Source organism: Silurus meridionalis, chromosome 14 (genome assembly GCF_014805685.1).
Source record: "Silurus meridionalis isolate SWU-2019-XX chromosome 14, ASM1480568v1, whole genome shotgun sequence".
Lineage (NCBI taxonomy): Eukaryota > Metazoa > Chordata > Actinopteri > Siluriformes > Siluridae > Silurus > Silurus meridionalis.
The window spans coordinates 10,743,521-10,765,178 of NC_060897.1; the positions used below are offsets into that span (position 1 = coordinate 10,743,521).

At 35.2% G+C, this 21,658-nt stretch overlaps 2 protein-coding genes across 3 annotated transcripts; both read left to right on the forward strand.

Moving 5' to 3' along the window:
* Nucleotides 1–1,123: 1,123 nt before the first annotated feature.
* drc3 (dynein regulatory complex subunit 3) lies at nt 1,124–10,483 on the forward strand. 2 transcript variants are annotated; one of them, XM_046866301.1, is made up of 13 exons: nt 1,124–1,147; nt 3,446–3,615; nt 3,693–3,809; nt 3,897–4,063; nt 5,425–5,568; nt 6,436–6,555; nt 7,157–7,269; nt 7,757–7,931; nt 8,044–8,166; nt 8,510–8,580; nt 8,681–8,804; nt 8,923–9,054; nt 9,221–10,483. In XM_046866301.1, exons 2-13 carry the CDS (start codon nt 3,456–3,458, stop codon nt 9,344–9,346), a joined length of 1,572 nt encoding a protein of 523 aa, XP_046722257.1. In that variant the 5' UTR covers nt 1,124–1,147; nt 3,446–3,455; the 3' UTR covers nt 9,347–10,483. The 2 variants fall into 2 exon arrangements, with proteins under 2 accessions (XP_046722257.1, XP_046722256.1); XM_046866300.1 differs by lacking the exon at nt 1,124–1,147 and adding an exon at nt 2,476–2,555.
* Nucleotides 10,484–11,296: 813 nt separating this feature from the next.
* On the forward strand, nt 11,297–20,852 carry gid4 (GID complex subunit 4 homolog). Its single transcript, XM_046866536.1, has 6 exons — nt 11,297–11,674; nt 12,751–12,810; nt 13,613–13,720; nt 15,224–15,325; nt 16,300–16,430; nt 18,721–20,852. Exons 1-6 carry the CDS (start codon nt 11,486–11,488, stop codon nt 18,782–18,784), a joined length of 654 nt encoding a protein of 217 aa, XP_046722492.1. The 5' UTR covers nt 11,297–11,485; the 3' UTR covers nt 18,785–20,852.
* Nucleotides 20,853–21,658: the final 806 nt, after the last annotated feature.

Genomic DNA, 21,658 nt, shown 5'->3' on the forward strand with positions numbered 1-21,658 from the left:
TGAAGCATTAAACAATGTATATTACTATTACACATATTGTGGCCAATTCTTATCAAAACTAACAAATTGACTAAAAAAAAAAAAGTGAAAATGGCAAGTAAATGAAACTAAGTTGAGGATCCAGCTTTGTGATTTCAAAGGAGAAAGCATTCTTATTTAGCAGAAAACAATCAGGCGGTTTCAAGGAAGCCCCCAGTCCTTAATCCTCTTCCAAACTTGCGGTAACAACCATATATATATATATTTTTTTTTACCTTTTACTTCATCCACCATATATATTCATATTCCATTTTAGTTCATTATCTATTATTATTAAAATAACTAGGTTCTTTCTAATGTTATAATATAATGATGACAAAACCAGTCAATCTTTTTTTTATTTAAGTATTATGATTTATTCATGGTCCAGGTTTTAGCCTGTTCATGACCTTCTAACACGGAAAGTCAAGAAGTTTTTAAACCGCCTTCCATAAATAGTTTTGACACTATTATTGATTTATGAGCAATCTCTTGATGTCACCCAGATAAGGAAGGGTTCCCCTTTTGAGTCTGGTTCCTTTCACGGTTTCTTCCTCATAACATCTAAGGGAGTTTTTCCTTGCCACAGTTGCCACGGCTTACTCATCAGGGACAAATGCACATCATTCACCTTAACTGTTGATTTGTGTAAAGCTGCTTTGAGACACTGTCTGTTGTGAAAAGCGCTATACAAATAAACTTGACTTGACTTGACTATTATTACTTTTTACAAATCACTCTTTTACAAGTTCAAAACAAACTACATTGTTCTCATTCATGCTTCAAATATATTGATTCTAACACACATTAATCATTTGCAATGTATATACTGATTTGTCTGTATATCCCAAAAATACATGATAAAAACACATGGTAATGCAAAAAAAATTTAATATAAAAAGTACCATACACATTGAATAAACGATTTGTTCTTTAACAGCATTCATATAAAAATTGCCACCAGTGATAAACATGTCACATGATGTAAATATCCAAATCAGCTAACATTTGACCATCTTCTATTAAAGACCCTCTATAACGTTTCATTTTATTGAACGCACCCTAAGACTCTGTTCTGTTGCTAGGCAACAGATGCTCGAACGCGTTCATATGTAAACAACCCGAAGAGGTGAGTTAGTTTTTTACTGATTCGTTCTTTTTTTTTACTTTTCTTTGGTGATCTTTCGTATTAAATATGTTTATATTGTTATGATTGTATTGCTATTTACTAAAATAGTAATTCTGGGCTAGAAGGGCGAGTTCTCTGCCATTCTCTAATGAACTGCATTGGCTTAAAACCTTGGATCGGTAACCTTGGTTAGGTAATGGCACAAATAAAATCACATAATCTGCATAAAAATTCAGAAATAAAATAAATGTATCATTTAAATAATGTCTGAAAGACAAATATATCAATACTAATTTGCGAACAGGTTATTATAGTAATATAGGTATAATTGTAACAAAGGCACAGTGAACTGCCCTGAAATAATTTCCTGTTATATAATTACTTCTAATAAATCATATAAATTATTACGTTAAGCTATTTTTTTATCTTGTTAATATGAGAGAGGGGATTTATGACGCTTTAACAGCTTGCGAAATGCATTCTCATCAGTGGTGGGCTGTGAGGGCCAGCAAGACCTTTTCTGCACTCTATCAGAATCACTGACTTACATTTTAATATATTTTAATCCATGATTATGTATTAAATTATCCCTAATAGTACATTCTTTTTATTTCATAGCTTCTCTCTCTGGTGTGCTGCTTCTGCTGCACCAACGAGTAAAAGTTTACGTTGGATTTTTTTTTATAGGTAAAATATTACTCCAGTAAAAGTGCTGTTTGAAAACTTTTACTGGAGTAAAAGTACAAAAATATTTGCCTTTAAATGTCCTAAGTATCCAAAGTACTATGATTTATTATGGCTATAATGTACCTATTATTATTTAGTGACAAGACTCTTTCTTAATCAACTTAGTTTATGTAAAAAGACTCTAATGATACTCTTAGCAAAACAATCTATCAATAAAATGATATTTGACTGAAATATAGTGAAGTAAAAGTAAAATGGAAATACTTTTGTAAAGTACAGATACATGGAAAAGCTAGTAATATGTAGCTATATACTAAGTTACTGTCCATCACTGCTAGCCAATCAGATTTTAGTTCATCACTTATTGTTGTAAGGACATTACTGTGAATACTGCTGGATTTTTTAGCATCATATTTTATATTGCCTGAAACTGTTGCTTTATTCATTCTGACTTTACCCATTCAGAAGGCCCCTAGCAGGCATGCAAACACAGCATTTCCAGCATTTTTACGTTTTTTGACTAAATGGTCAGAGAATGCGCTAATCAGAGCTCACAATCCGCATCTGCTGCAAACTGAACAAGCTCAAATTAGTTCATGTGGATTTAATTGCTGTTTTTTTCCCATTCCTGACAGAGGAGAAGAAATTGATTTGGTTGCAGGTATACTTACAAGGCCATTTACAAGACAGACTTGAGAAAAGCTGTACATCGTGAGGAAAGGTCAGCCCAAACAGTCCAAAACTGAACCATTTATGCTTTTGTGTTTTCTTTCACAAACCTACATATACGTTTGTGGTTGTCTGAAAAAACCTGCAGCAGAATACTATACAAAAATCTATTTTTTTTTAACAAAATTTAGATTTTTGGTTGTCTACTTGTAAAGATGATGTCATGTGACATACAGAGACTGATTAACAAACACATTTATAACTAACAGCTAAGACTAATCTTCTCACACAATGTCTGTCAAGTTTTAATCAAGTATTCACAATTACATGTGAAGTCTCAACATTTTAAATGTCCAGCTAACCTAATTAAAAGACAACAGATTTAGTTAAGAAATGTATCTGAATCACCAGTATCTATGTATCTATTCACCATTGTAATTGTTTATGATTAGGCATATTAATATTACTGCCTCTATTAATCAGTGGAATTGAAATGGAGAAGAGAATCAGAAAAAAATGTCAGTTAAAATTGACTTGTTCAACAGTTTTGCTAATAGGAAATGTGAATGTCTGACCATGTGAGAGTTTTTTTTTCAAGCCGCAAATAAGCAAACACCCTTTAATACTCATTAGCTTTTTCAAAACAATTCAGATACTGGGGCAAAAAGATTATTGTGACATAAGACATCAAGGCCTGGATTGTGAAAATAAATCATAAATTTTATTTGATTTGAACATGAATTATTGAGGCACTTGAGAATGGTAGATATACCTGGGTTTTGCAAAAAAGGCAGGAATCACAGGCCAGAAAAAGAAAAAAACTAATACAGCATCACTGAACAGCAAGAAAGGAAACTAATGAACAGGGCAACTAAAATACCCAGTGGTATTTGCATATACTGTGTACTAACAAGGCTAGTAATATGTGTCACACTTTTGCAGAATCATCAAAATGAACGAAATATATAATATGAAAGAGTCCTGCGTAATTGATGAGAAAATGCTGGAAAAAGCAATTGAAGAGCAGGGACCTAAAGAACAGGCTGGATGTATAGTCAAAGAAGAAGTCTTAAATTACAACAGAGTGTCTCATCTGCGCCTGGACTACAGACGTAAGATTTGTACATACCAATGCGCACGTTTACATTGTCGATTCTGCTGTATGTTTGACTTATTTTATTATTTTCAGACATCTTGAAGATAGAAAACCTATGGCAATTAACGTCATTAACCAAGCTTCAACTCGACAATAATATAATTGAAAAGATTCAAGGAATAGAAATGCTTACAAACCTAGTATGGCTTGGTGAGTTCCACTTTTTTTCTTTAGAACGTTGAAATATTCGAATGTTTAAATGTTACAACTTGATCTTCTATTTTACTGTTGTCATAGACTTGTCTTTCAATAAAATTGAGGTGATTGAAGGATTGGATACACTCGTGAAACTTCAGGACCTGAGTTTGTTCAACAATCACATCTCTGTAATAGAGAATATGGATGCACTGCAAAACCTGCAAATCGTGTCAATTGGTAACAATTTAATCAAGGAGTTGGAAAATGTAAGTCCAAAAACAGTTTAAATAATACTCTGTTGATTGTGTAGCTTGTAAAACAAGAAAGATATTATTGTTTATTAACTTTATTCTCAAGCAGTGGTTCTCAAACTTTTTCTACCATTCCCCACTTTAGAGGGTGGTGAATTTCCAAGCCCCGCCTCCAAGCCACCCTAAAAAATGCCAATGAAATACTTAACATTAAATTCAATTGAATTAAAGTTAAATGTATTAAAATATCAAGTTATAAACCAATTGCATCAAATAGTATCAGGTACAAAAATAGAGAAAAAAAAGTTGCATTATCACTTTTACTTTTAAACTTTTACACAATTACTGTCACTTTGCCATCTGTGCATCAAAAAGAGCAAATGCATTTTGCAAGAAGGATAAAGAAAGTCAAGAACAAAAAGAACACATGCACATTTTTTCAAAATGGGTTTTGCAGGGTTGATACTGCCACTCTTAATTCATATTCAATATTGAGATCTGTACCTTGTTTTCAATAAAGCGACATCTGAACAGCCCATCTCACTATCCCAACTTACCGGCAGTAAGCAGTTATTTTCGCACAATAGTTCCACTTTTTTCTCCCAGTACCGTAACTGATTTTGTTTCAATTTACTTGCATTAATAACCTCATTATTTGTTTGTAGTTGCTATAGGTGTATGAACTTTATTGTCAATAGAGAAAATTATTAATGAAAATGAAAGAAAAAAAATCTGAAATGTTTGCATTTATTGCACCCCACCTGTCATATCTTTATTCCCCACTAGAGGGGCGTGCCCCATACTTCGAGAATCACTGTTTCTGTTTAAAACTGCTATACAATCAAAAATAGATTAGTAGCAAACAAATACCCTACATGTAAAAGATGTTTGTGGACACCTGACAATAAGATTATTTGCTTTTTAAACATTCGATTCTAATTTAGTCCCAATTTGCTGTTATAATTACATCCACACTTCTGGTAAGATGTTCCACTAGAGTTTGTTGATTTGTGAAGGGTGTTAAGTTGTAAAGATGTAGGTTGAGTGTGTTGCCTCATCCCAAAGATGTTCAGTAGGTTTGAGGTGAGAGCTCTAAAGCAGCTCTAAAACTCATGATCTTCCACTACAACCCACGTAGAGCATATCTTCATTGAGCTGGCTTTGAGTTTGAGTTTGTTATGCTGAAACAGGTTTGGGTCTCTGAGTTTAAGTGAAGGGAACATGTAATTTGACCACATCCAAAGATCCTATTCAATTGTGTGCCTCAGACTTTGGAGACATTAGTACTTTGGTTCATATAGCGTATTTTACATCCACAAAAGAACAATTATCCTGCCTGATATTCAATATTCCCTCTTATCCCCACTCTGTTTTAGGTAACATACCTAAGAAAATTTAAGAATCTGCGCACACTTGACCTTGCTGGAAATCCAATGTGCAATGATAACTACAAATTTTTTGTGGCTGCGCACCTGCCAGACCTGGTTTACCTCGACTACAGGCTACTAGATAAACAAACTGTAAGTGAGAAATTAATGTATTAAATACACAACTTAAGAGTGCACAGTGATGGGAGAAAGCATTGTGCACGAGTACGCAAGCGCCACAAAATATCTACTTTTGAGGATTTCCTTTGTTGTCATTATAGTCAATAAAATGTACATGGTACTATAAGTTATGTAAAAAGTTGAAGTTGAGAAGAAATAAAAAAACACACACTCTCTCTCTCTCTCTCTCTCTCTCTCTCTCTCTCTCTCTAACATGCACACACACACACACACACACACACTAGGAAACTATAGGAAACTATTTCACAGAAATATGACAATTTATTATTAAAGAACATCAGGTCATGTTTTGTTCATCAGCTTAAAAAACATTAGTGATAAAAAATTGCTCCAGTTATCAAAGTCAAAGTCAAAATGTTATCAGAGTCTTTTGGTGTTACAAACAAGATAACAACATGATAAAAATTAATCTTGTTACAAAGAAATAAAAAAACACAATGTTTTGACCTGTAAAATTGTTGAAGGAAAACAGTCATCTCTGTTTCCTTCCAAAAATGCTAAAACAAAAAGTCTACATTTCAGACATGCTTACCGTATCTACACACATTTTTTTAAACTGTGAATTAACTGTTAGTATTAAAGCATATTTTAACACTGTGATTTGGTTTGCAGTTGACACTACTGAGAGAGCTACTATTAAAAAAGATTCATGAAGTCCTTCCAATAACTCAGAATTAAGAATTCAATAGAACAATATGTACATCACATAATAATTATCCTACAATATACGACATGGGATGTATAATAGTAATTACATTTAATGCAGTCATTTTCTTTTTATTGTTATTTATTCTACTTTGTTCTCTGCTTATTTCCAAGCGAGAAGACGCATATTCCCAGTATCAGAGTTCAGTTGAAAAGATGAAACTCAGTGACTTGAAGGACCAGAAGGTAGCAGAGGTTCAGAAAAAGATGGATGATGATCTACAGCTGCATGAGGTGACGATCCTTAAAATTACAATAGCTATTTAGATTATTATACTAGTTAATATTAAAACATTATACAATATATTATATAAAGGGGTGTGATCTACCAGCACTTGGTCTATCACAACTGAAGGCTTTTTCTGAATGAGTGTAGCACTTTGTGTGATCAACAGTGGTCTATTTATACACTGGTAGTGAGGCATAACATGCTGAGCTAGGGAAGAGCTTGCATAATCAAGCTCTTCTTGAATAGTTTAATCATCAAAAACATTAGTTAACTGGGCTCAATGTCCACACCAAATAAGTGCTAGTAAGCTAACTTTCAAGTCAAACAAAGATCAGTCAGATGCAATAATGGTGTTCTGTTGTTTTTGTTTTTCAAATACAATCACTGATTTTATTTAACAGCAACAAAATGTGTCTAATTGTACCAGAACAATGATAATGAAAATATTATTCGAATGATCCCTGCTTGACACAAATTAGGCCGAAGAGACCACACATTTCTTAATAACACAGCATATTACAATTTGGTTGACATGATCTTATTAATACTATTTTCTGAATGAAAGTTTATTAATAGTACCAATTTCTTCTAATTTGTTTGTTGCAGGATGCATTTGTGGAATATTTGAATGGGCCTTATCTATTTGAAAGCCTGTTTGTGGATGATGTTGAGGCATCTAAGTTGGCACACCTTCCAGGGGTTGCTACACTACTGGAATCATATCCTTACTTTGCAGTTGAATTCTTAATTAGGCTGTCATAATACTCAGACTGATGATTATATATACATATATATATATATATATATATATATATATATATATATATATATATATATATATATTCCTCCTCTTGGCCAATATAAAGATCAGAAAGTCAGGGTTCAGCTTGTCTAATTAACATGGCTGCCATTAAGTAGCTTTCGATAAAAAAATATGCAGGTTGTTAAATCTTTAACATTGACTATACAGTTTGCTAGAATTCACTATCCATCACTTTTTACAGTTATCTTGCTAGATTTTGCTAATTTTTCCCTTGCTGTAGCTCAAACACGATTCCGATTCCAAGTTTTAATGTTTCCATTTCAGATTTAAATTCAGTATAACAAGCTGTTCAGCCCTGCCCCATTTCCTAAAAAAAGTCATTTATTTGATATACGTCATTAAAATCGGTCAATTCTTCAAATCTTCTTTAACTCCATTAAAACCTATCAGACAGAGTTGGAGGCATTATGTGTGCAGATTTTTGAAGCAGGTTTAACAGAACACACACAAAGGCAGAATGAGATCGAATGCTTCTTCACTTGCTTCCAAAAGGCCATTGCTGACAATCAGCAGAGAGGAGCTCAACTAATAACTGACTTTGAGAGGTCCAGGAGACAGGTATGCTCCTTTTTTACCTCATAGCCTCAAGCCTTAAGCAGAGAGCAGGCAATCACTAATAATTTTTATTGCTGGCCTCATAAATGACCCAAATAATATTCGATTGTTGTAGGTGATGGCTGAGATGCAGCAGGCTGCAGACCACAATTTGTTGAAAGCCAGACTCAAAGATGATATCATGCAGATTCATGAGACTCTGCTAACTCTGGAGATGCAACTAGTGGCTCAGTTAGAGGTATGATGGGCAACTATATATACTATATAACTATAAAACTGCTCCTGAATGACAATGCCTCTGTGCACAAATCAACATCTAGAAATACATGGGTGTTAAAGAAACGGTGTTCTGGATGTATTTTTTATTTTCTGTAGTTAATATAATGTAAATGATAAGACAAACTAAGTTTAGGGAAATAATCAGCTCCAAAGTGATAGAGCACCACAACACCTGTTACTGAGTATTAGCACATCTTGTAATTTTGCATGTCTACTTTGAAACAACTACATTTCAGTTGCTTCTACTATATATATAATCATTTAACTGTTCATATAAATTGTATGCATTTTTCCTTACTCAGGACGTCATGAAAGACTTTGAGAGAAACATCGCAGACATGGTTGTAGGCTTTGTGGAAAATGTGCAAGGCATATATCCTTTTAACAACAACTTAACAAATCCAGTGTCTGATCTCTGGTTAATGTCAAACATTAATGTCAAACAAATGCACTTTTCTTTAACTCCGCTGCACATTTGCTCAGTGTCGAGATCTGGAGAACCATCATCATGAGAATGTACTGGAGATTGCTGTGGCAACACTGGAAAAAGCGGCTAAGAATGAGCTAGAAGAGGATTTGCCTGACGATGTGAAGTTGGTTAGTAGAACAACAGATAGATCTAAGTATATACTTCTAGATAGAGGTAATATTACAGAACTATAAAACATCCTTAGAAAAGAAGTTTGGTCTAACTGATCAGTGATTTGTGGTCTAGCTCTTTGTTGACAAAGACATGGTGATCAATGCGGTCAGTGCGTCCCACGACATACACCTTCTGAAGATAGACAACAGAGAAGATGACCTCTTGACACGGATCAACAGCTGGAAGAATACACTAATAAAGACGGTAGGAGAGAGTCAAAACCTATTGAACCTTTTACTTAGGCAGATATAGCAGATCTCTTCATCTCATGTACAGTGCACATGAGATGAAGAGATCTGCTGTAATATTGCTCTGATATTTTTGTTAATAATGTGAGCTGCAGTATAAATACATATTTTTGTGTCAACAGATACAAGATGACGAGGTTAAAAGGAATCGCAAACGCATCTCAGAGATTCATACATATATTGATTTTGCAAAGGACCAACTGGAGGAGACACTGTTGGATGATTACCAGGGAACAAATGAGAACTGACATGAATTGCTACTAATTCTGATAATAAAATCTTCTTCTTCTTTCGGCTGCTCCCTTAAGGGGTCGCCACAGCGGATCATCCATCTCTATACCACCCTGTCCTCTACATCTGCCTCTTTCACACCAACTACCTGTCTTTCCTCACCACATCCATTAACCTAATTCTGATAATAAAATAAAACATCAAAACAAGTATTGACAAAACAATATTATATAGCAACATGCCAAAATAACTGCAGTGTTAGAAGAGGGATATGTCTTGTGAATTAGGCATCGTCGGTTGTGTGGGTATGAACTGAGGAGGGGTGTGGGGTGGCTTTGGTTCTGTGTACAGACATTTTGAGGGGCAGTGGCCCAAACCAAAAAAGGGGCACTAAGGGGATGGGTGCTTGTTAATACAAATTATCCAGTTGTTATAAATACACGGGTAAAAAAGAAAACAGCACACTTTAATATTTCCAGGTTTTTTTGATTGTTTTTTCAAAATTACACATTGCTGATAATAACAGAAACTATTTACTGTTTTACATTTTGATATTTAAATGCTCTTTTTACAGCAAAATATTTTTTATATATTTAGAACATATATATTACCCTTTTAACTTTTTATAGGTCTACTATAAATATGATTTTAATAATATATATTATAAATATGATATACTGTTGATTACTAGTATCAACTAAGACACATGATTATAATGGGAAATGTGCTTATTTACAGTGTGACAAACTTTATATTCTACAGGAGGATTTATCAGCTGCAGCTTTGAATCCATGTTTGCAATGCTAAATTGCCTTTAGCGGCCTCCATTCCCTCTTTCTCACTCTATATGTCTTTGATTTTTTAAAAGGATTGTTTTTTTGTTTAAAATGTGTGCCAACAACAGCAACTTCTGTGTTATTTATATTAGATCTGATCACATCCAATAATTTGATTAGATATTCTAAGTTTAAGAAGGTTGATATTTGTAAGCACTTTTAGAAAACTAACAGCAAATCATTTGTGACAGAAGTAGAAAAACAAACTAACAAATTACTAATTCATCTAATCAACCACTGACTGTAATGTGGATTGGGGGTCAGATAGATGGACAGTATTGTCACCATAATGCAAAGTCAGTGGGAAAGTAATTTAGAGACCAGTCAATAAAATGAAAACAAAAACAAACATTTTAAAGTTTGTATTCTTTATATGTAGCAAATAATCCACGGCCTGCTACTGGTCCACCGTCCAGTGCTTGGTACTTCTTAGTCATGTCTGCCACCTAGAGGGGGTGGTAGGTGTTGCAATAACAAATAGAGATTATCTTAGTTCCCCCTTAAAACAGACCCAGACTCCAGACAGAAAATGACATCGGGATGAATTTCCTCTGGGCAGCATAATGAAAAGCCTTGAACATTTTCTTTTTTTTTCTTTTAACAAAGGTTCCCATAACATTTAGATAACCCTGCAGTAACATCGGATGGTTTGGAGAACGTTTCTCTAACGTTATAGAAACCTATTCTGAAACATTCCAATACAAACTACTAAATAATAATAACAATAATAATATATATTTGGCAAGATGTTATAGTGCTTGTTTGCACAAGGTTAGTTTAATTTTAATAAATCATATCTGAAAGCAAGCTGGTATTAAAATTTTGAGAACCATTTGGGAATTTTGTGAACCATAATGAAACTTATACTCAAACGAAAAAACAAAAGCGTATTGATTAGATTAGAGAGATGTTTTGCTGGGTAAACACCGCACTACCTGTTCGTATCCCCAACTCTAAACTACTTGAACCCATCACATGCTCATAGAGAGACGCTATAATTTTATACAGTCTGTATTTCCGGACTCTACTACAACTCCCATCACACTGTCCTTCAAACGGCGAATCAGCGGCGCATTTTTCTAACACGTGACACTACGACGTCCAATCAGGAGCGATGTTGCGTTTTTAACGACCCCATTCCTTGATAGATGCCGTACGAGCGAAGGCGCGTCTGTCAGGAGCGGCTCGGAGCTCTCGGATTTAACACCTCACACCGCCTCATGTCTCACTTTTCTACAGCTTGTTGAATTTGATTTGTGACTCTGGGTCGGGGTTCACCCCGCTGAAGCGATCGAAAGAAAAGAAAAATACAGAAAAGCCATGCCGGTTCGTACCGAGCGCTGTCCCGGTTCAGCATCGGCCTGCGTGTCCTCGGCCTCTCTAGTTCCGCCGCCCCCGATCAACACGCAGCAGCCTGGCGTGGCCACATCGCTCCTGTATAGCGGCTCTCAGTTCCGCGGACACCAGAAGAGCAAAGGCAACTCGTACGACGTCGAGGTGGTCCTACAGGTATCTGTGGCTCAGTGATTATAACTTCGCGTGTCCTCTATCGCTCATGTTGTCTGGCTAGTTTTATTTCGTAACCACTAAAACGCAGGTAGTTGAAGTCGCCACTTGTTAGCAGCTGACATCTGACATTTCTGGCCAGAGAGCTGGAATGTCTCATGTCCCTGGTTAAAATAACTAACTAGCTGGTTCAGATGATAGTTAGCTGACAGAGCCCAGTGTGGTATGTGTTGTGATTGAGACACCGAGCTGTGTGTCCTAAGACGCACACTTTCTGGACTGTATGGCCCTAGAGCAGGTCAGATGTTCGAGAATTGATTAAACATGGCCGATTACACAAGTGGCGTGTTTTTGACACGTTATCGCCTGGGCTCACGTTTTAGACTCCATGACGAAAGTGCGAAATTGTGCCAAGGAGCTGCGCGATGCAGAGGCAGTCAGCTTCATTCATACTGTAGACAGAAGTGACCCAAATCAGAAGGTTTTTCCCATCATATAACACAGATCTGTCATTCATTTAATCGCAGTTTAAACACAGCTCTTCATACCCAATTTGGTATGTTTGGGCCTTTATAGCAACATTATGGTGATTCATGCAATGGGCTTCATTCATACTGCAGGCTGAAGTGACCCAAAGGGTTTTTTCCATCATGTAGGACAGATCTGTCTTTTCTGACCACACACCTCTTCATACTCACTTTGGCTTGTTTCATTGAGATTCAGGTCATTATGGCTACTTTCCCTAGATCGGTTCAGACAGGTTTGATTCATTGACAACGTGACCAACCAAAAGAAACAACAATTTGAGCCTCATTTTATCAAATGAAGTACAATACCGATCTGAAGTGCACTGATGTACATTCAGTCAAAACCAAACACACCACAAAATATGAGGGCGCTTCTTTTTTTGTGTCATTTAATCTAATTTCTTTGGAGTGTTATGTTTTTGTTTTGTTTCTAGTCATGGCAGAATGGCTGTGATAAGTCACATGGAAAACAATCATGTAAAAAGCCTAGGAAATTGCATTGTTGTAGCTATAGATCCCCTTTTATGTTTTTCTTCCCTCTCTTATTTGTAGCATGTCACAATGGAGGACTCGTACTTGTGCGGATACCTCAAGATCAAGGGGCTGACTGAGGTGAGGCGACCTCTTCACATCCTAATTACCCAAGCGTTTTTTTGAGTACACGTCTGCTTTTACTGTGTTTACATGGAGGTTTGTATGAATTTGGGTTTAATTCAATTCCTGTTGTGGTTCACAAATCAAGACATGAATAACTAGCACTTCAGACTCTTAAGTAGGTTTTGGATCCAGTATAAGATCTAAAAAAAAAAACAAGTTTTTAATGAGAGGACATTGGCTGGAGAGTTTTAGCACAGAGTGTGCTGCAGCCATCATCTATTATAATCATCTTTTTCTCATAAGTGTTTTTTGTAAATGTTTGGTGTTGAAGGGTTTCACACAGAAACATTGGCATTTTTGAAGACTGTACAAAATTGATTTTGTACATAAAGCACAAGTACGTACAGAAATTAATCGAGCACTAAAAAGTACAGATGATGAGCATTTGGCATTGCATTGAGCTGTTGCATTTGGGGTGGTGGGGTGGTTGTGTGTGTTGGGGCAGGAAAGTAAAAGGTTTAGTGTACATGCCCACTTATGTATTTTGTTTGCGATGTTACAAATTCGTGGAAACAAAGTGTATATTAAGTACTGGGGATGTGATGATGTAGACTGTAGTAGAGTTAATTTTCCTACTCTGGTTTTGTTGAGCATAGTTGTAGACAAAATACCTAGTACCCCTGACAGGAAGTTTGTTGTTTCACTTACATTACTTACATTAGCAGTATGTTATGCCTAAGGTTGTGGCCATATGGTCACATTAAGTAAATGGGTTTTGTCTCTGTGAGTTAATCCCTGTTCGTTTCTCTCTCTTTAGGAATATCCCACCCTGACTACTTTCTTTGCTGGTGAGATCATCAGTCAGAAACGTCCCTTTCTAACCAGGAAGTGGGACGCAGATGAGGATGTTGATCGCAAGCACTGGGTAATGAACATATATGGTTTTATTTTTTTGTTTTAACACATTGCCTGTGTTTATCAGCCTGAAACTGCTCTGTATTTTATTTATTTATTTTTTTTTTTGCAATGTTTATTAGTGCTGTTTATTCTCTTTGCCAAACACTATAAAAGCTGCTGTATTGATTCAGAAGCATGCTTAACAATCTTACTCGCATACAGAGTGCACTCAATCTTCGAACGCGTCTGATTGCAAACAGTTGTGCCACGAATGTAAATCGATTGTATAACATAAATTCTTGATAGTGTTTTTGGTATATTTGTACACATTTCTAATATTCTCGACCAGAAGCTATTCATTTTTACTGAGAGCTGCCGACTTTCAGGCGACAGACGCCATTGGTGACAGTGTTTCTCTTCATGCAAATATGGAGTGATGCGGGGCAGAGCCTACTAATGGGAGTAACCGTAAAGACAGTAGAGCACACATGATCCACTTCCTTGATTTGTTGTCATAATGGAATGCTAATTCTGTCATTTGCTGATTAAGATACAATTGCAATCAGTAGTTGGAATGGTGCATAATTCACTACTGCAGCATTATTTGAACAGATTTTTTTGCATGGCCTGAGCAATCCAAAAGGATTTTTGGTTGTCATTTTGTAAAATATTCAGAAAATAAAATAGAATTGTTAGACTTTTTAAAAAATAAAAAGTACTCATTAAAATACATTTGAATTTGGTAATATACTATATACACACACAACCTTTTTTCAAAAAGGTAATTTATGTCTTTTAAGACAGTTAAAAATACATATTTAGTGTAATCTCATGTGTTAAGACATTTGGCTGACCTGAACTAACCTTAATCATTGTTCTCTATACTTGTAGTGTACATTTGTAGTGTATATGGGATTCTTATGTACAACAATTTAATTTCAGCAACAGCAGACAAAACTAACATTTAAAGCTCCTTTATAATGGGAGTCCAAGAGCAATTGTTGTGAATAATCATGAACAACTAAGAGGATTCTAATAGTAAATAAATGTTGATAGAGCTTTCCTTTCTGATACTGAAACCGAAGAACTTCTGTATTTACATATCCATGTTCTAACACAGGCACAAATTGTTCCCTTTGAAAAAGAAAAAAAAACATTCCCATGGCTTTAAAACTAAATTTAAATCTGCTTTTGCCAAAATAATTTATAAAAATGGCCAAGCATGTACCCTAATATGTCAGTTTTAAGTAAGTTTAGATTGAACAGGTTTTACATTTACGCCCTTGCTCAAGGGCCCAGTGCATAAATTGCATGGTGGTTTTGGGATTTGAACCTGTAACCTTCAAATCCAAAGACCAATGCCTTAACCACTGAGCTACAACCTCCTGGTTTTATTGTGTTTTTGTCAGGACTGATAATTGTGTGTAAACACTTTATATGTAATAGGTTGAAAAATGTAGCATTATTCTTGTAATTATGTGAATGGAAGAATTGCATGTTAATGTGCCTGATTTTCTTTGAATATCTACAGGGCAAGTTCCAAGCATTTTATCAGTATGCAAAAAGCTTTAACTCGGACGACTTTGACTACGAAGAACTCAAGAACAGCGACTTTGTCTTCATGAGGTGGAAGGTATGTTTGTTTAGACTGCTGCATGGCTTGTGGTGTGGGTAATATGCTAATACCTCCACTGAGTATTGAGTAGGGAGTAGCAGCTCATGTTTCTTAATGAAGCAAGATCAAAATGATTTTTTTGTTTAGAATTGGGATCACGGTGCTTCCTCAGGGTTTTTGTGAGCCATATTGTGATGAATAAAATGCGTATATTGTCAATTTGTACATTATTCTAGTATGAATATGCTTTAACAGATACCGATGTGTTAGTAATGCAACAGGCTTTCTGGATAAGTGCAGCTCCCAAATGCTTTAATTGTAAATGCTTTAAACAGCATAAAGCTTCCCAGGAGCGACAAGTGTCCTCCTGAAGTTAAATGGATCCCAGAAATAATTAGTCATGACCAATATTTTTGTTGTTCTGTTAATAGTAAATTGTAAGACTCTTTGAGTCGATGGCAACGAATGATCTGTAATGTGTAGGCAAGGAAGACTGAACAGCGGACATGACTCTTACCAGCTTCTTCATTCATTTGAAACTTTTAATTTCAATTCAGTTACAAATGTATTTGTATTGCGCTTTTAACAGCTTTGAAAAATAAACCCATTAACAATTTTTAATTCAATTCATACATTCAGTCCTTGTTTTTTTGAGAATTCTGAATTTATGTTTTCGTACGTAATAAATGTTTAAATAGATTTATTTATTTTTTTGCTACAAGTAGGCATTTTGGGTCATTTTATCATTACATCGTGATTTTTTTTTTTTTTCCTTTTCTTTTTTTTCTTTTTCTTGGTGTGTGTAAAACTGTGCGATTAGTCACAGCAAATAAGGATGAGTAAAAGGGCTCCGTTTCTTGGCGATGGAGTACAATGGCAAAATGAATAATCGATAATGTTCTTGATTTAAATTACACTGAGAAGCATATTTTTTATGTAACCCTTACAAAGGAAGATGATTGTATTCTAAATCCACTCCCCCTCTTATACAGGAGCAGTTTCTCGTCCCAGACCACACAATCAAAGACATCAGTGGCGCTTCCTTTGCCGGTTTTTACTACATCTGCTTCCAGAAATCCACAGCTACCATCGAGGGTTTCTACTACCACAGAAGCTCTGAATGGTATGCTTTAAACTTGACCAGAATTCTTGTACTGTTCTAGATGACTCTGTCATAGGTGGCACAGTTTTTACCAGAAAGGATAAATATTGATTTAATTCCTGTTTTCACACATATGTCTCGAGCAGCACCTGGCCATTATATTGTGCAGTACTTAATGACAGGCGTTTAGACGTTTCGCATTATGCCATATAATTACAATGGATATCGATTCTTATTATTTACAGTATGTATATGTGTTGTTAATTTAACTGTGTTAAGGCTTGTGTATCTGTATGAGCTGCTCATTTCGCACACACTGTGCTTGGTTTGATGGCTATAGCAAGCCGATTTCTTTTACGGGATTAATAGCGTAGCTATTTTTGATTCATAGCAGTGCAGAAGCTTGTAATTGAAATGCTAATTGCAGACATTCACAGATGCAGTGACAAAAATGCAGAAGCATCATTTCCAGCCTAATCTCCATCTAGTGCATCTGTAGTGTTCATCTGTAATTAGTGATCGTAATGAGCAGTGTTTCACTATGCAAAAAAATAAAATATAAAACTTTATACATTCCAGGACAGGTAGAAAAGTATTTTGATCTATAACAGAGAACCCCAAACTAGGGCTTGTGGGCCAAAGTTGTCCTGTGGTTGTCTTGACCTTTGATTTGGCCCAATATGCCACGTATAATGAGAGTGACCGCATTAGTTAAGCAGATTTCAACATTTATTTTCCTCTAATACATATATTGATAAATATATACAATCTTTATAGATCAAAATCTGAATTTCTCAAAGTAGTGTAACGGCTAGTGATCTACGTGAGGTTTTCAAATCTGTCTATAAATAGGATAAAAAATAAAACAGGGTTGAGCAACGCAATATATCACAAGCATCAATGACATTATTAAAAACTACGTTGTCTTCTCAGCCATGCTGGTGATAATGTGTAGGACAAATATCAAAACTCCAGAAATGGAGAGCAAATCTAGAGGTTGTTACACTGACTGTTGGGCCGTGGTGGACAGTAGCAAAGTATTTTTTTTACTAGGGCTGTCAAAATGAATGCGTTAATAACGCGTTAACGCAAATTAATTTGAACAGCTCTCATTTTATTAACGCGCAATTAAGGCAGCAAGCATTTCCGTTTGACCATTTAAAATGGTTTAATTTAAAATGATATATAAATAAATCAATAAATATAAAATAGGCTAAATCAAAAACCTTCAACATAACACGCATATAAATGACGTCCTTTCTTTACTCGTGTATGTATATAATATACACAAAAAAAAAATTATATCAACATTTTTTGTTTATTTCTAAACATTGTCTTCCCGGACAATTCCAGCAGTGACCTCTCCTCTGACGGAAACAGACCCGTAACATAATTCTTAAAGGAGCCACGTACCATATTTAACACACAAAATAACCACTAAAATGATGAACATATAACTATAGAAACATGACATCTCAAAAGAAATTAATATTAAAAGAATAATTTTAAGTGTTAAATAATAAAATGAATATAAAATTATGAATAACGACGGGAGATATTTTAATTGAAATCTATATTTAAATCCGTTACAATCTGTGTATTAAAATCTTGAGAAATATTAATTTAAGGTACAGTTAGAGCAAATAAAAATGTACTCCATCTAAATGCATGAGCTCTTTTTAAAAATTTTTTTTTTACTTCACTTTATTCCAGAAAAACATGCCAGTTTAAAGTAAATGTATTAATTGTGTAAAAGGAGAACCTGTTGCATGACTACAACGTGACCTCATGATTTTCACAAGAGTTTGTGTGGCGTATGTGTGCACTCGCTGAATGTCTGGAAGATTAGAACTTTCTACTTAAGACAACTTTAGAGTTTCAAAATGCAAGTTCTTTTACTTGAATAGAAATGAAAAAGGGGTTCTTTTTTAGTTAAGCACAGTGTTTGTACTTTTAAGTCCGGGAATGTCATATTCCATTCACCATTGATCGGTTGAATGAATCTATAATCTGTGCTAGAAAGCACTCAGCCTCACGTCTTCATACCATTATGTGTTTCTTTTTAACAATCATTTTTGTTCAAACAACCACTGTTGCCAATGATCGTTGATGGGTCGAAAATAATTTGATCTATTAGATTGATCATGTTTGGAAGCCAAAAATGAATTTGTATATTGATCACTCTTTACCTTTTAAAGCCTATTCTTATAACTGTTCTTTAATTCAGATGTTCAAGAATCAATAGTTTCTTCTTTTCCTTATCCTGCTTTTGTGACCTTATCACACATCATCTTTGTGCTTTGCTTTTCAGGTATCAGTCCCTAAACCTCACCCATGTTCGTGAACACAGTGCACCCATCTACGAGTTCCGGTGACATTAAAACCATCTCAAGGCCAGAAGTGGGTGAAACTTTGGACAGAGATTAAAAACAAAAAGCAAACAAACAAAAAAAAAAAAACACTGGACTTAAGGAAACGATACAGAACTGCCTAAACATGCCAAGTATTCGGTCATTTTCTCACATAACAGAGTGGATGACAAAGACTGACATGCGGATGAAAGAAGTCTTCACAGACCACAAGTGGATCATGATGAAAGATTTACCACAGAATTTCTTTTCTTTTTCTTTTTTTTGGGGGGATTATTTGTTTTTTATTTTATTTTTTCCCCAACATCATTTTGCCTTCAGGTTTTTAAAGCCTTCTTCTGTCCTTCTGCCATCTTAAATTCTTACATTTTTTTAGTCTATGTTTTGAGATTAAAAAACCCTCTTAGGTTTTCTTTTCCACCGAGAAAGCTAATCATTTTATTATCTTTTTTCTCGCCAGGTCAAACTGGATCATTAGACCAGACCAATATAGATACAGATTACTATCCACACGTAGCTAAATTCTTTCCAATCAGACAGGATGAAAGCATGTAGGATGTCTTGGAGAGAGATGGAGTTGTAAGGTGGACGTGTTTACGACACCTTCGAGTGACTTGGGCATGGGAAGTCTGTGGTTTCCGAGGTGGGAAGAATATAAGAAGCGTCTCCACGGAGACGGCTTACAATAGAGATGTGCTTTTGCTTCTTAGAGAGATTGAATATAATTATATATTTTCTAACAAATCTGATTCAGATGTTTTGGAAAAAGGTATTTTATATCCCACAGTGCTAGACATAAGCTGCTTAGCGTGAGCAGGTTTTCTTTTTGTGTCAGGGATGAGCAGCTTTTGAGAAAAGCTAATGTGACTAATATTTTCTCCATTTTGCTATGCAACATAAAAAAATAAAAAAAAACTTAGCTCACCAACATTTCCCACATATTTATTTACAGTACCACAGGTAGCATTTTTCACATAGTAATCACAACCAAATGAGTATTGATTGGTAAGCACTTTGATGATAATTGGCGTATCAGTTTGGATGGGTGGGATGATTTATTATCCTGAATGTCCTGATGTTCAAGTTCAAGTTGGAGTTCAAGTTGAATATCGTTGGTTGGGCGAGTGGGCAACAGCCTGAATAGGATATAAAGAAAGGTTTTCTCCTAAATAGCTGTCAGGGATCAGGCCAGGGGTTTTCCTGAATGACAAATATGATATTACTCGATGTTGTTCTGTTCTTTGAGCTCAAGAAATGCACAAAAAAAGGAATACTTCAAAGAAAATTGAAGTAGAGAAAGTAAGGTGTGAACAGAACCATTCTGTGTGGTAAGAACTAAATACCCATTGTGGAATACTACAGCTCAGACCTCTTAAGCTTTAGTCGAACCCTTTGCCTTAAACATCAACTGTTTGTATATAGTGGTTTTATAAGTGATTCGGAAGATTGTTTTGGATGAGTGCGAGTAAGCGGGGATGAAGGATGGTAGACGGTCATGAGCTGTGATGCCTCATCAGGCAAAACGACCTCCAAACTTTTTTTTTTTTTTGCAGGACATAAATAAATACTAATTGATTATAGTCCAAACACAGACATAATGTTATCAGGCTTTTGTTTGGTGTTGGATTGTGTGTATATGTCAAGTGGTAATTGCTAAGAGAAATCTAATTGCGGTCACAATAATCTGTGGTTAGTTACGCACTCAACACTATATGTCCTACTTGTGTTTTGAGTCTTTTTTTTTTTTTTTTGAACAAAGACAAGATCTGAACAGAATAAACAGTAGATCTTGGCTTGTATACATTTATCACAATTTTGTATTAAGACACCATTTCCCTCTCCTTCCTGCAACTATATTCTTTCAGATATGAAAATAAATCCCACATGCACACTTATAATCAGCGCACTGAGATCACTGTATCACGAGGAGCTTCTGATCGAGATCGCTTCACTTGAAGGACTGCAAGTGTTTTCAGACTGTTTTATAAATGGATCCATGCAGGAGTGTCAAGTGACATGTTGACCCAAGAGTGGTGTACATAATAAAAGTTTGTGATGTAAATGACAAAAAAAAGCCTTTTTATTGATGGATATAAAAGTACAAGAGATTAAAAGCTTCTTGTGCATTAAGATGGACATGACACTTTTTCAGGACTATGTGCTTAGATTGTCATCCATTGTTGAGGACTTCTGCGTGCAGAAAGCTTTGCTTTTAAACATGAGCCCTGGATTTAGTGGAGGAGTTTAAGTGCAGTACAAAAGGATGAGCTTTGTTTCATTTGCATTGAAATAAAAAGTACTGTTCAGAAATGTGTTTCCTCCTTTTTTTTTATGGGAAAGTCGGCAGGCTGTAATTTTAAAAAAATTGTTCCATGTGACTTCTGATATTACACTGTAATTATAATGATTTGCATGGCACCTCGTGTTATGTGATCTAATTTGCACAAATAAAAAGAACATAGCGATGAAAAAAGCATCTTGGAAAACAAAATGTCAAACTACAATAGACCACATCATGGGCCGAGCCTAATCTAGGGCTTTAGGGGTTTTTTTTTTGTTTGTTTTTTTGCATCTGTCTAGCTGCTGTGAGTCTGTTCTTGGTTGGCAGTATGTGGTATTCTGCTGTTATACCTCATGTGCCTTAAAGTATTTGGCATGCTGTGCATTCTGCGATACCTTTCTACTCATAGTAACCATAGTAACCAAAGAGTGGTTATATGTAATGTGTGGGTCTCTGAAGTAATAAAGTGACCTAGATGTTTTATGCAATAAAAAAAATAGAGACTTTGAATTTGGTGATCAGATTCATTCTATCAGAGAACGGTGCCATTTTTTTACACATCAAAGTAAAACTAACAGAAAAAAAGGTTAACAGTTTAT

Excerpts from the sequence above, each read along its gene's own strand:
- drc3 (XM_046866301.1), top strand. The coding sequence starts at position 3,456 with ATGAACGAAATATATAATATGAAAGAGTCCTGCGTAATTGATGAGAAA. Across the intron at positions 3,616-3,692 it reads TCTGCGCCTGGACTACAGAC|ACATCTTGAAGATAGAAAAC; the intron begins GTAAGATTTGTA and ends TATTATTTTCAG. Across the intron at positions 6,556-7,156 it reads ATGATCTACAGCTGCATGAG|GATGCATTTGTGGAATATTT; the intron begins GTGACGATCCTT and ends TGTTTGTTGCAG.
- gid4 (XM_046866536.1), top strand. The coding sequence starts at position 11,486 with ATGCCGGTTCGTACCGAGCGCTGTCCCGGTTCAGCATCGGCCTGCGTG. Across the intron at positions 13,721-15,223 it reads ATGTTGATCGCAAGCACTGG|GGCAAGTTCCAAGCATTTTA; the intron begins GTAATGAACATA and ends GAATATCTACAG. Across the intron at positions 15,326-16,299 it reads TTGTCTTCATGAGGTGGAAG|GAGCAGTTTCTCGTCCCAGA; the intron begins GTATGTTTGTTT and ends CCTCTTATACAG.